This window comes from Muntiacus reevesi, chromosome 15, assembly GCF_963930625.1.
Source record: "Muntiacus reevesi chromosome 15, mMunRee1.1, whole genome shotgun sequence".
Classification (NCBI taxonomy): Eukaryota; Metazoa; Chordata; class Mammalia; order Artiodactyla; family Cervidae; genus Muntiacus; species Muntiacus reevesi.
In genome coordinates this window covers 44,768,728-44,782,957 of record NC_089263.1, presented here as the reverse complement: position 1 = coordinate 44,782,957, position 14,230 = coordinate 44,768,728, and the positions used below count along the sequence as shown (strand labels likewise).

At 36.0% G+C, this 14,230-nt stretch overlaps 1 protein-coding gene across 4 annotated transcripts in view; it reads right to left on the bottom strand.

Annotated features, from left to right (window-relative positions):
• The window catches only part of MIPOL1 (mirror-image polydactyly 1), a 283,902-nt gene that overhangs the window by 249,532 nt on the left and 20,140 nt on the right, over positions 1-14,230 (bottom strand). The window contains exon 1 of one of the 4 annotated variants that reach the window (XM_065906168.1): positions 9,066-9,173. The exons of 2 other annotated variants lie outside the window; for them this stretch is intronic. In XM_065906168.1, coding sequence (XP_065762240.1) covers positions 9,066-9,167 — 102 coding nt within the window. In that variant the 5' untranslated portion in view covers positions 9,168-9,173. Of the gene's footprint in view, positions 1-9,065; positions 9,174-14,230 lie in introns of those variants that run through there. One more of the 4 variants, XM_065906166.1, reaches the window with a different exon arrangement.

Below are 14,230 nucleotides of genomic sequence, written 5' to 3'. Positions count from 1 at the left end.
ACATGATGGCTACTTATCACTCATAGATTCACTTCTGGAATTCAGAAAAGGGCTACTGCATTAAACCTTGTGGCTGACAAAGACTAAACTTAACCTGAAAGTGAAATAAATATGCTTTATTGACTATTTCTTGGGACACAAAAAATATATTTGGGTGTGCACATTATATTTAAGTCACATTCAGGCCACAGGTACTCAATGTCAACAGGTTTAATGGTGGCTTTATCAACTCTGGCCCCGACAACCAAGAGGCAATTGGGGAGCCTTAGGGACAAACTTGGATTACTGAACCAAGCCCAAAAGGGGCTCCAAGAAGCACTTCATCAGATAAAATAACACTTGTTACCTCAAAAAGGGACACTAGAGGGTGCTTTATTTCAGAAGACTGGTCAAGACTAGCAGTCAGATTAGAAAGACGAAGCTATACATGAGTGAATCAGACAGTTCACTAAGGCAGTAAAACAGCATACATCTCAGTTACACTAGAGAAGGTTTATACACTTACCTAGGAAGGACTATTGAATATTTTAATCATCATGGAATCTGGCAGTTCTAAATTGGTCATGAGATTTTCATCTTCCTTCCATAGTAGTATGACATAACGAGATTATAGGTTCATTAACAGAATTAAATAAAATCAGACATTTGAATTTCCAGGATAAAAAAAAATGGGGAGACAAGATTTAAGGCACTCATTTGATACATTATTTATAGAAAATGGACTCAAAAAATAAGAGAATTTGGCTTTAGAAAAATTACACATGGGTTTCCCAGGTGGCTCTAGTGGTGAAGAACCTGTCTGCCAGTGCAGAAGATGTAAGAGATGCGGGTTTGACCCGTGGGTTGGGAAGACCCCGTGGAGAAGGGCATGACAACCCACTCTAGTATTCTTGCCTGGACAACCCCATGGACAGGGGAGCCTGACGGGCTACAATCCACAGGGTTGCAAAGAGTTGGACATGACTGAAGCAAGGGTACACGCACGCACGCACACACGCATGTTTCCACCAACACATATAAAAAGGTACAGGTACCTGTTGGTGGAAGAGGGAAAAGAACAATCAAAAAGACAAGAGTATATGTTTAAAAACCTGTGAAGGGGTATAGCTGCAATTAATCTATCTTGCAGAGCAAATTTCATTTCCCACTGGATGGCTCCTCCTGGTGATATCAGGATATTAGTATGCTTCCCCTTTTATATTAAAGAGTGAACTAATGGTCGCCGGGCAGACAGATGAGAGGAAGGGATAGTTAGGAAGTTTGGGATGGACATGTACACACTGCTGTATTTAAAATGGATAACCAACAAGGACCTACTGTATAACATATGGAACTCTGCTCAATGCTATGCGGCAGTCTGGACGGGAAGGGAGTGTGGATATTTTTATATGTATGGCTGAGTCCCTTCCACAGGAATCCTCCCTCCTAAGAAATGCCTGAGGCAGTTATGATTTTAACCAGAACTCCTTAAAAACTATGGTGGGTAGAATTTATTAGCTGAAAGAAATCTCTAGTCAGTAAGTGACTTTTTCTTTTAACTGTTCTATTTATTTTCTAAGTATTCAGTTCAGTTCAGTTCAGTCACTCAGTCGTGTCCGACTCTTTGCGACCCCACGGTCTGCAGCACACCAGGCTTCCCTGTTCCCTCACCAACTCCTGGAGTTTACTCATACTCATGCCCACTGAGTCAGAGATGCCATCCAACCAACTAATCCTTTGTTGTCCCCTTCTCCTCCCACCTTCAATCTTTCCCAGCATCAGGGTCTTTTCCAAAGAGTCAGTTCTTCGCATCAGGTGGCCAACGCATGGTGGTGCTGAAGTTTCAGCTTCAGCATCAGTCCTTCCAATGAATATTCAGGGTTGATTTCCTTTAGGATTGACTGGCTGGATCTCCTTGCAGTGCAAGGGACTCTCAAGAGTCTTCTCCAACACCACAGTTCAAAAGTTTCTAAGTATTACCTGTATTCATAGTGTATTACAAAGCAGTACACTTGGTACACTGTACAAGGTAGAATATTACATATTGTATATGTGTATGTATATGTACATAAATATATATTACATACCAAACTAATACATATACACTAATGAGTTCATTAAGAATTATATAACTAGGCATCAGTATTTGGGGCTTCCCTGGTGACTCAGATGGTAAAGAATCTGCTTGCACTGTAGGAGTTCGATCCCAAGTTCAATCCCTGAGTCAAGAAGATTTCCCTGGAGAACAGAATGGCTACCCACTTCGGTGTTCTTGACCGGAGAATTCTATGGACAGAGGAGTTTGGTGGGTAACAGTCCACGTGGTCGCAAGAAGTCAGACATGACTGAGCGACTTTTATTTCACTTCACATCAGTATTTTAAATGTCATACTATGATAACAACTATATATGATTATATAGATGTGGAAGAGTGTTTCAGTGATACTTAGAAAGCAACTGGTTAGGGTTTGGGAATAAGCTCATAACACTTCATTACTCTTCTATTTAACGCAATGGAACACAGGTCTTCACAGTATCAAAAAAAATCCCTATTTAATACATTTTCACGATGGGATTACATTGGCACAATAAAGATTCCTGTATTTATTAAACTATAGGGGAAAAAACCTCTTTATCACCTTCACTTTCTGGTCCATATATATATTCATTTTATTGCTGTTGTTGTTTAGTCACTAAGTCGTGTCTGACTCTTTATGACCCCATGGACTATAGCCCACCAGACTCTTCTGTCCATGGGATTTCCCAGGCAAGAATACTGGAGTGGGTTTCCCATTTCTTTCTCCAGGGGATCTTCCTGACCCAAGGATAGAACCCACATCTAATGCTTGGCAAGTGGATTCTTTACCACTTAGCCACCTGGGAAGTCCACTTATTTTATACCTATTTTATATCTATATTATATAGAGATAGACTGATTATGTCTGTATATATCTGGTATTGCTCAGTCACTCAGTCATGTCCAACTCTTTGGTACCCTATGGACCGAAGCACACCAACCTTCCCTGTCCATCAGCATCCCCTGGAGCTTGCTCAAACTCACGTCCATTGAGTCAGTGATGCCATCCAACCATGTCATCCTCTGTCACCCCCTTCTCCTCCTGTCTTCAATTCTTCCCAGGATCAGGGTCTTTTTCAATGAGTTGGCTCTTCACATCAGGTGGCCAAAGTAATGGAGCTTCAGCTTCAGTATCAGTCCTTCCAGTGAATATTCAGGACTGACTGCCTTTAGGATGCCTTTAGGGACTCTCAAGAGTCTTCTCCAACACCACAGTTCAAAAGCATCAATTCTTCAGTGCTCAACTTTCTTTATGGTCCAACTCTCACATCCATACATGACTACTGCAAAAACCATAGCTTTGACTAGACAGACCTTCGCTGGCAAAGTAATGTCTCTGCTTTTTAATATGCTGTCTAAGTTGGTCATAGCTTTTCTTCCAAGAAGTAAGCATCTTTTAATTTCATGGCTGCAGTCACCATTTGCAGCGATTTTGGAGCCCAAGAAAAGAAAGTCTGTCACTGTTTCCATTGTTTCCCCATCCATTTGCCAAGAAGTGATGGGACAGGACGGATATCATGATCTTAGTTTCTTGAATGTTGAGTTTTAAACCAGCTTTTTCACTCTCTTCTTTCACTTTCATCAAGAGGCTCTTCAGTTCCTCTTCACATTCTGCCATAAGGGTGGTGTTATCTGCCTATCTGCGGTTGCTGATATTTCTCCCGGCAATCTTGATTCCAGCCTGTGCTTCATCCAGCCTGGCATTTAGCATGATGTACTCGGCACCCCACTCCAGTACTCTTGCCTGGAAAATCCCATGGACGGAAGAGTCTGATGGGGTGCAGTCCATGGGGTCGCGACGAGTTAGACATGACTGAGTGACTTCAATTTCACTTTTCACTTTTATGCATTGGAGAAGGAAATGGCAACCCACTCCAGTGTTTTTGCCTGGAGAATCCCAGGGATGGGGTCGTACAGAGTCGGACACGACTGAAGTGACTTAGCAGTAGCAGCAGCACTCTGCATATAAGTAAAATAAGCAGGGTGACAATATACAGCCTTGACATACTCCTTTCCCAATTTTGAACCAGTCCATTGTTCCACGTCCAGTTCTGTTGCTTCTTTGATATAGAAGCAACCTGCATTTATATCTGTATTTATTCCAAATATATATCTATATATATCTGTACTTATTCCAAATTCCTTTCAAAATCTTTGTGTTACACAGTTTCTCAGAACCTAAGAGTTAGATAGGGCCTCAAAAATCATTCAGTGATGTTCCCTCTTACAGAAAAAGAAACTTAGGGTTTAGGAAGAGAAAGCAACTTCCTCCAAAGTCAAAGAAACAAAGTCAAAGGTACATTAGAATTTCTGACTAGTTTCAGTATGTGAGTACTATATCAACTACCGGCCAATATCTAATACTCATCTAAAGTAGCAGTCAACAAACGTTTTCTGTAATGAATGAGAGAATGAACATTTTAGGCCTTATTATAGGCCACTGGCCTCTGTTGCAACTATTCAACTCTGCCACTGTAGCAATAAAATAGTCACAAACAACACATAAATGTACATGTTATGTTTCAGTAAAATTTTATTTACAAAAACAAACAGCAGGTCAGTTTCGTCCCATCAGCCATAATTTACCAACTCCTGTTTAAAGACCTGACTCAGATACTAAGAAAAATATGGCTCACAATAAATATAGAAATAAGGAAGGTTGTCCACACTGTAATCCTTCTAGAAAAGTTTAAAGATCCCAGAGAAAATAAATCTGTTGACTCCAAAGACAGAGATATTAATTAAATGATATTTACCAAATTATTATTATTATTTCAAAAGGTCCTTCATTTGCTACTAATTTATCTAAAAACCAAGAGACTCATGAGAGAAAAAAGTTATCCCATAAGAAATATCTTAAAAGAAAAGGCAAAGATTAGACCAGAATGCTAGAAGGTATCTGAAAGCCACTCTGTAAATGGCTAAATAAAGTTTGGTACATCCAGAGCATATCATCATAATAATAAGAGCAAATCATGGCCACTATTTTCTGAGTGCCTGCTATATAAAAGGCAACATACTAACGTAAAATAGATTTTAAAAGCCATTCATTAAATGATATAGATCAATATGTAGTGACACAAAAAGATATCTATGATATAATGAAAAATGAAATATCAGAAAAATAACATGACTGCATTTATTTTTTAAACTAAAAACTATACACATATACTGATATTTGTATCTGTGTTTGAATAAATGAAAACACAGAACTCAGTCTGATAAAATACCCAGCTACTTTTAACAGAGATTAACATAAAAGAGAGACATGAGATCGGCAATAAGGTAAATGCAAAACACTTTTAAAAGGTGACAAATTTGGGTAGCTCAATATACCATCTATTATTCTCTATGCTCTTCTGGATACGTGATACGCTTTATAACAAAAACAGGAAATTAAAGAAAGAATACCATATATAATAGCTAGGAAAAAATTAGGTTAATACAGGATCTATGTGCTGAAAACAAACACTGATGAAAGAAAGCAAGGTCTACATAAATGGAAAGGCATATTCAACTCATGAAAGATGATTCAACATAGTAAAGATGTCAATTCTCCCCTAAAGTAACCAATAAAGTAACCAATTTAATGCAATACCAATCAAAATCACAGCAAGATATTTTATAGATACAACATGATTTTAAAAATTTAATGAAAACTCAAAGGAACGCGAATTGCTAAAACAATTTTGAAAAGAAAGAACAAAACTGGAAAATGCACACTACCCAACATTAAGATTTACCATGAAGCTAAAGTAACCATGATAGCATGGTATTAATCTCCAAATCAAAAGAAATAACTAGGGAGCCCAGAGATAAACCCAAACAAACATGACCATTTGATCTCTACCTACCAAAGGTACACAAGCAATTCAAGAAAAGCTAATTTTTCAACAAACACTGTTGGAATGCCCAGATATTTAAAAAAATTTTTTTAATCATAAAAAATAAACCTTACATCATATGCAAAGATTGGGTCATACACATAAATGAACGCAGTAGGGACTTCCCTGGTGGTTCAACGCTTAAGACTCCATGCTTCCAATGCAGGGGCGCGGGTACTCCTGGTTGGGGAACTAAGATCCTACATGCCACATGACACAACCCACCCTCTCAAAAAGGCAGTAAATCTATAAAATGCTTAGAAGAAACATAAAACAAAAATACACCAGCAATGAACAATTATATTTGAAATTAGGCATACATCAAATAAAACATAGACAAGATATACAAGAGGAAAACTACAAAAGCATGCTTAAAAAAAAATCAAAAAGTTAAATAAATGGAGAGATATTACATGCATACGGGAAAGAAGACTCAATATTTTCAAGATATCGGCTCCTTCAAACCTGATCTATAAATTCAATGTGATTTCAATCAAAACCCAAGCAAGTTTTGTTGCTGATACTAACAAACTAATTCTAAAATTGAAAGAGACAAATGATACAGAAGAGCGAACCCAATATTGAAGATGAACAAAGTCAGAGGATTAACACTATACAATTTCAAGACTCAATATAAAGCTATTGCAATCAAGACAGTGTGGTATTAGTGAAAGAATAGACAAACAGGTCAATAGAAACAGACGTGGACCTACACAGAGTCAACTGATCTTTGACAAATGAGTAAAGGCAATTCAATGGAGAAAGAATAATCTTTTCAACCTGACCAACTGGACATCCACATGCAAAAAATCAATCTAGACTGCATATCTTTCACAAAAGTTAACTCTAAACAGATCATAGATTTAAATGTAATATACAATGTGATAAAAACTCCTGGACTATAACATTGATATAAGAGAATATTATTGTCTTAAAAAGGAATGAAATACTGATACATGCCACAACATGCTTGAATCTTGAAAATATTATACTAAATAAAACAAGCCAAATACAAAAGGACAAATACCACATGGTTCTACTTATATAAGATACCTAGAATATTCAGATTCATAGAGAAAGAACAGTAATAACCAGTGGCTGGGAGAGGGAAGACTAAGAGTTACTGTTTAATGAGTATAAAGGTTGTGTTTGGAACAAGGGAAAAGCCACAGAGACAGACAGTGGTAATGGTTGCTGCTGTTGTTTAGTCACTAAGTCGTGTCTGACTCTTTGCAACCCCGTGGACTGCAACACACCAGGCTTCCCTGTCCTTCCCTATCTTCTAGAGTTTGCTCAAACTCACTCATATCCATTGAATCGATGATGCCATCTAACCATCTCATCCTCTGTTGACCTCTTCTCCTCCTGCCCTCAATCTTGCCCGGCATCAGGGTCATGGTCCACTGGAGAAGGGACTGGCAAACCACTTCAGTATTCTTGCCTTGACTGGTAATGGTGCATACTGTGAAAGCAGTTCATACTACTATAACTGGCCACATAAAAAGGGTTAACATTTTACGTTAAACACACTTTTATGTTTAGCACACATTTTTTTTGGCCCCAACATTTTTTCGGTCCCCAGTCTTGTGGGATCTTAGTTACCTGAGTAGGGATTAAACCTGGGACCTTGGCAGTGAAAGCACTGAGTCTTAACCACTGAACTGCCAGGGAATTCCCTACACTTAACCACAATAAAAGCAATTCATAGGAACATACACCAAATGAGAAAGAGGTCTTTTATATAACACTTTTAAATGTAAAGTTAAAAAGAAATTGCCAGACTTGATTTTTTGTAATCTGTCTATATGCTGACTCACCCAAAATGAAAAGGATCAGAATAACAACAAAATGATGCAAAAAAGATATACCATCTAAATATTAAGCAAACGATCTTAAATTACTATAATATGAGGCAAAATAGATTTTACGCAGAAAGAATGTCCCTTCATAATAAGTTTCAATTTGCAAAGAAAATTCAAAAATTCTAAGAGCGTACAAACCTAACAACATCATATACACATATGTATGTAGAAACCAACAGAACTTTGAAGAGAAAATGGATAAATCCACAATGATGGAACACCACAAACTCAGTAAGAATACAGATTTACACAATGTCATTAACAAATCTGGCCTAACAAATCTGAATAAATTAATAAATTAATGCTCTACCCAACATCCAGAATATACACTCTTGCTAAGTATATACAATATTAACCAGATTCTGGGAGCAAGTAGAATCAAATTTCAAAGAATTAAAACTCAATAGAATTAGAAAACTCAAAAGGTTAGAAACAGATAACAAAAAGAAAATTCTCATATGTTTAAAATTTTAAATTCTTATATATTCAGAAATTAATACAGTTCCTATGTTTAGAAAGTAAGAAGTCAGTGAAAATATCATGATTACATTTAGAAAATATTTTGAACTCTACAGTAACAAATTTCACAAAATGAAACTGTGAGATACAACTTAAGTACCACTTGGAGGCAACTTCATATCATAAAACCCATATATTAGGAAAGGAGACTGAACGCTAAAGTGTTTGAGCTAAGACTCTAGAAAAAACGATTAGAACTAAAGCAAAATAAGCTCAAAGATACTACAAGGAAAAAAATTAAGAGAAGAAATTAAATAGGAAATAAAACATATGACTGAGAGAATTAACAAAGTCAAAAGTTGGCTCTTTGAAGAGAATTAAAAACTGACAAATCTGGTCAAACTGATCAAGAAGAAAAGACAAAATATACAAATAGACAATTCAGGAATAATAATATAAATTGTATATTATTTGTATAATACAACACTATAAATCAAATATACTTCAAAAAAAAGAATAGAATATTATTGACATTTCTATGGCAATACATTTGAAAATTGAGATGCAGCAAATTCCCAGAAAAACATAAACTCCAAAATTGATTTAGTAGAATAAAAAACATGACTAATCCTATCAATTCAAAGAAATTAATCAGGAGTGAAAAACATGCCTGGGAAGTAACTTATTTCAGAAATTATTATTCCAATCTTCTTTGGAATTATTCCAATCTTACTTTAAAATTTTCAGTGAGTAAAAAGATAGCAAAATCTTACAAGGGCAGCAGAATCTTGATAACAAACTCACATAGGAAAGTATAAGAAGACTCCTGCGACCCCATGGACTGTAGCCCGCCAGGCTTCTCTGTCCATAGGATTTTGAAAGCAGAATACCGGAGTGGGTTGCCATTTCCTTCTCCAGGGGATCTTCCCGACTCAGGGATAGAACCTGGGTCTCCTGCACTGCAGGCAGATTCTTTACCAACTGAGCTACCAGGGAAGCCCTAAGAAAAAGGGAAACCTCATTAATGAACACAGATGTAAAAATGATAAACAAAATATTAACAAGTAGAAACCAACAATATAGGAAAAGCAATAATGTACTGTGACTATATTGTTTATCTCAATATAGATTTACTCAATATTTAAAAAGAAATTAATGCATTCATTACTAACATCAAAGGACAGATAAACATCTATAGATAGAGATGAAGCATCTGGTAATATTCAACAAGCATTTCTTAAAATAACTCTTTGCATTCTAAAAATATAATAACCTGATATCAGATGTCTTAAAACAACAATCAAGAAAAAAATCCTCTAAGAATGGTGAAACATTAAAAATTGTTCCTGTGCTACTGGAACAAATCAAGAATCCTGGCTATTCATGCTTCTTTCAACATCTATACCTGAGGTTCTTGCCATTACAACAATGCAAAACCCCCAGGGAGAAAATAATATAACTTTATTGAGAGATACAGATCTATGGTCATGGATTGGAAAACTTAAAATTATAAAGTGTCAATCTGTTCAAACTAAAAGCCAGTTAGGATATAAGAGCAGAGTGAATGACTATGAGGGCCACTAAAACCTCATTGGAATGAATTAGAAGTATAATGTCAGTAAACTAGGGTTTCTGTATGTCATTCTTAACTGGAAGCTTTATAACATTCCTTGACAATACCTCCTACACATGTAGTTAAACTGAGTTAAAAATTCAAACAGCACTTTTCTGGTGACTTATGTTACCCAATTTTTAAACTCATAAATATACTTCCCAAGAAGCAAACTGTTGGTTCCGAAGTGAAAAGAACTACAGTAAACTGAAAAATATTTTACAAAATCTTTTTCAGAAATGTTTTCTTCAATGAGTGAAAATTAATGCTTTCACTGTTTCCATATAATAGCTTCAAGAAAAAAAAAATCAGTTTTCCCTACACTCACAAAGTAAATGTTCAAACAGTACCTACGGGTTTAAAAGGGCGATCTCCTTGTCTCTTCCCAGTTATATCCATACATAACTTCATCAGAGCACCTGTCAACTTGTTAAAGTACATATTATTTACTTATGTGATCCTCCCAATTAAGCAATTTGATTGAAAGGAGGCTTATATTTCTCATTTTTGCCTGACTCATGACACTGAAGAAATGCCATGTTGAGTTAATAAAATCACATTTTATAGATAAGGTTCTAAGAGAGGTTAATTGACCAGGTTATAATCTCACAACTTATATGGAACACGCTACTCATTTATTTTCTGTATTGAGCAAATATTTATTGTTCTAGGCCCTAAATTCTAGGACTAAAACCTAGATCTTCTGACTCCTAGAACAGTGTTCTTTCCAAAACAAGAAGAAAAAAGAATCCACCATTTCTCAGTAATGAAATTGCTCTCAGAGGATTATAGTGGGGAAGAAAAACCATATTATAGGCAAACTGACTCACCACTGAATCAAAACTGCCTCTCTTGTATACCTGGAGGAAAACAACCCCTTCTTAGTTAAATATGAAGAGGCCAGAGAACTTAGGGACCAAAATTCAAACTTTTGGCTGAAAAACAATTCAGCAAAAAAAATCATAAAATCTACAATTATAAAAAGAAAAGGACTGGAAAAAAAAAAAAAGAAAAAAAGAAAAGGATCTATACATTCACTCAACAGCAAGACTGCAAAGGCTATGTTATTTGCTAAACTATCTTTCTGAAGCCTTTGATAAGTATTAATTTTCTCCTATCCAAACACATTTTGTTTTTTAATACTTCCTATGTAGATGTACCTAAATAATAATCAGCTAAATCAACCATATAAACTATAGCAAGAGAGTAATATTAAGAGATAAACAAACTTTAAAATTACTAAGCACGTAGGTAAAGGCTTTAAATAATTTTCATCCAGGACATTCAACATCTTCAAGTAAAAACTCTGTGGAGAGTTATCTCTCATTTGTAAGCATCAAAATGTGAAACTTCTACATTTGTAATCACTCTGTTAAATAAAAGCACCTTTAGTACAGAATTTACAGAATTCTAAGCATTCTTCTGTCTCATAAATAAGTACATAATCTAAGTTTTTCCCATAGCTTCCTCACACCTATTTTGATAGTAATATTTTTTTAGCAACTCACCTAACTTGAGTGGTGCTAAACATTAACGTGGTTTTCTCAGGAAGAACACTTTAAGATATTTCCATTAGGTTACCTAGATTTCATTTAAATAATATGACAGAGATACAACTAGTATAAACAGGCTTGGGGACAAATACAATCATTCTTGGTATGTAAATAAATCAACTAAACTAGCAGGAGCAAAAACATCAACAAGAGATCAATACTAGCCCATGCATTAAGCATACCACAGGCATCAATCAGTTAGTATGTTTATACCAAAGGAAACGCAGAACTTTATTCTGGAAAATCATCAAGGGGAAATCATTTAAGATCATTTCAACTGTATACTGAACTTTTAAAATATTTTTGACCATTAAGATGCTGACAAAACGTAAGGACAGACTAACAAAAAAATAGCAATACTATCAAAAAAAATCAAAATTACACATTCCCCTCAGATGACTGGTAAATAACATTTTATATACAACAAATAAACATATTTTGTCCTTAGTTATACAACAAATGGACCAACTATTTATTTCTATTAATACACAGGCTACTAAAGTTTAACCCTAGTATTTACCTGGTCGGATAACTGGCCTTGTTCGCTGTAGAGAAATAACAAGCAAACAGCACCATCTAGTGGGAAAGTAGACAAATGCTTCCAGAGCCCACGTGTCAGTCCTGATTTCACAATAAGTCTACCAAAACTGGCTTTTAAAAAGGCCAACTTTTTACTCATAGGCTTCCCTGGTGGCCTATGTAAAGCCAGTAAAGCCTATGTAAAGCAGTAAAGCGTCTGCCTGCAATGCAGGAGACCTGGGTTCGATCCCTGGGTCGGGAAGATCCCCTGGAGAAGGAAATGGCACCCCACTCCAGTACTCTTGCCTGGAGAATCCCATGGACGGAGGAGCCTGGTAGGCTGCAGTCCATGGGGTCGCAAAGAGTTGGACACGACTGAGCGACTTCACTTCTTCACTTCTCCACTCATAACAAGTAATTATAAACTTTTTCCTAATCAATATTCTAACCAACATTTTTGCATTTGATCAGTGATATTTATGAATATTTGAGATTTTCTCAACATCTTCTAATGAAGTTTTCTATAGGAAGAAAGAAAAGTGACAACTGATTTTGCAAAGGAAAAACTTAGAAATCCCTGTTCCTTTAAAGAGAAAAAAACACACAAGAGTCATAACCGAAACATACAATTACGGAGTAATATTCTGCAAGCAAATACTAATGTAAAATGCTCTTCCAAGTTCCTATGGTCAAATAACAGCTAGAGAGATATGGGCAAAACACCAGTAAGGTTTCTAAATACTTTTTTGACCTTTCTCCACTATTAAATGGGTTTCCCTTGTGACTCAGCTAGTAAAAAATCCACCTGCAAGGCGGGAGACCTGGGTTCGATCCCTGGGTTGGGAAGATCCTCTGGAGAAGGGAAAGGCTACCCACTCCAATAATGTGGACTGGAGAATTCCATGGACTATATAGACCATGGGGTCGCAAAGAGTCAGACACAACTGAGCAACTTTCACTTCACACTATTAAATAACATAATTTTAAAAAATTTGAAACGTTTTAAAAGTTTGATGCAAAATTTAAGCGTTATAGCAATTTTAAAGAACTATGAAAATTTCTTATTAAAGTTATTAAACTACTTTAAATACACACATTTTCAAACTATAAAAACATTCTAATCATTAATGTAACTAAACTCAAATCAAACTCAGTTATATTTGAATCATGATGCAATGTATTTAAATTTAACTTAATATAAAAGCCAACTAAAATCAGGTACCAGGCATGAAGAGGTATACAAATGCAGTACTAACAGATATAATACTCATTTCCACACCTCCACACAAACTCAATACAGAATTTAACTGTATTTCTCTTTATGTTGTTGATTTAATTAGAACTGTTTGTTTAATTAAAACTGTTTAGTCTATTACTCTGTGATGTTAATTCATTTAACAACACTATCAACTGTATAACTTTTCTTTATTGGTCAGGGTGATATTTTACCAAATCAAATTGCTTTAATTTTTTCTTCCTTTTGGATGCCATGAGAGGCTAAAAATTTGAAGCAATGTAATTGCTTTGATAAACTGGCTTTACAATGACTATTTCAGACCTCCAACCTGACCTGAGGGGGTGGGTAAGGATAGTATCAACAGCTGAAAGAAAGAATCCACTTGCTAAAACAAGAATCATATTCCACAAATAACCTAATACAAACTTTCCTGCTATCCTTGGTCAGGTCATTATCATCTGATAAACTTTTCCGTAGGAAAAGTTACTAGCTTATTAAAATTATCCTTTTACTTAGGTCCAAGGAATAAATTGTTAATTCTATTTATTAGGAACAAAAAAATGAAACTGTTTCCTTATCAGTTAAGACGACGTTGGAGTTTTTTCCCAAGGATGTTTTATTCAGAATTAGGAAGGCTTCCAGTTATTCAAAAACTAGAAAGGGTCAAGACAGCAAACTATAAAGATTGCTGGCTCTCTTCCCCAAATCAGCCTAGACAAACTAGAAAAGAGGGAATCAGGTACCTGAGGAACCAACCAAAACCTTCAAGAAATACATGTCAGCTTCTTTGACAGAGGGCTAGGAAAGGACTATAGCCTTGGGTGAACAAAAGGACACTGATCATGCAGAAAGAATAGATGAGAGAAAAATTTACATAGCTCTAACCTCCCCCATGGACTTTCCCGGTGGCTGAGCAGTAAACAATCTGCTTGCAATGCAGGAGAAGCAGATTCGATCCCTGGGTAAGGAAGATCCCCTGGAGAAGAAAATGGCAACCCACTCCAGAATTCTTGCCTGGGAAATCCAAGGACAGAGGAGTCTGGCGGGT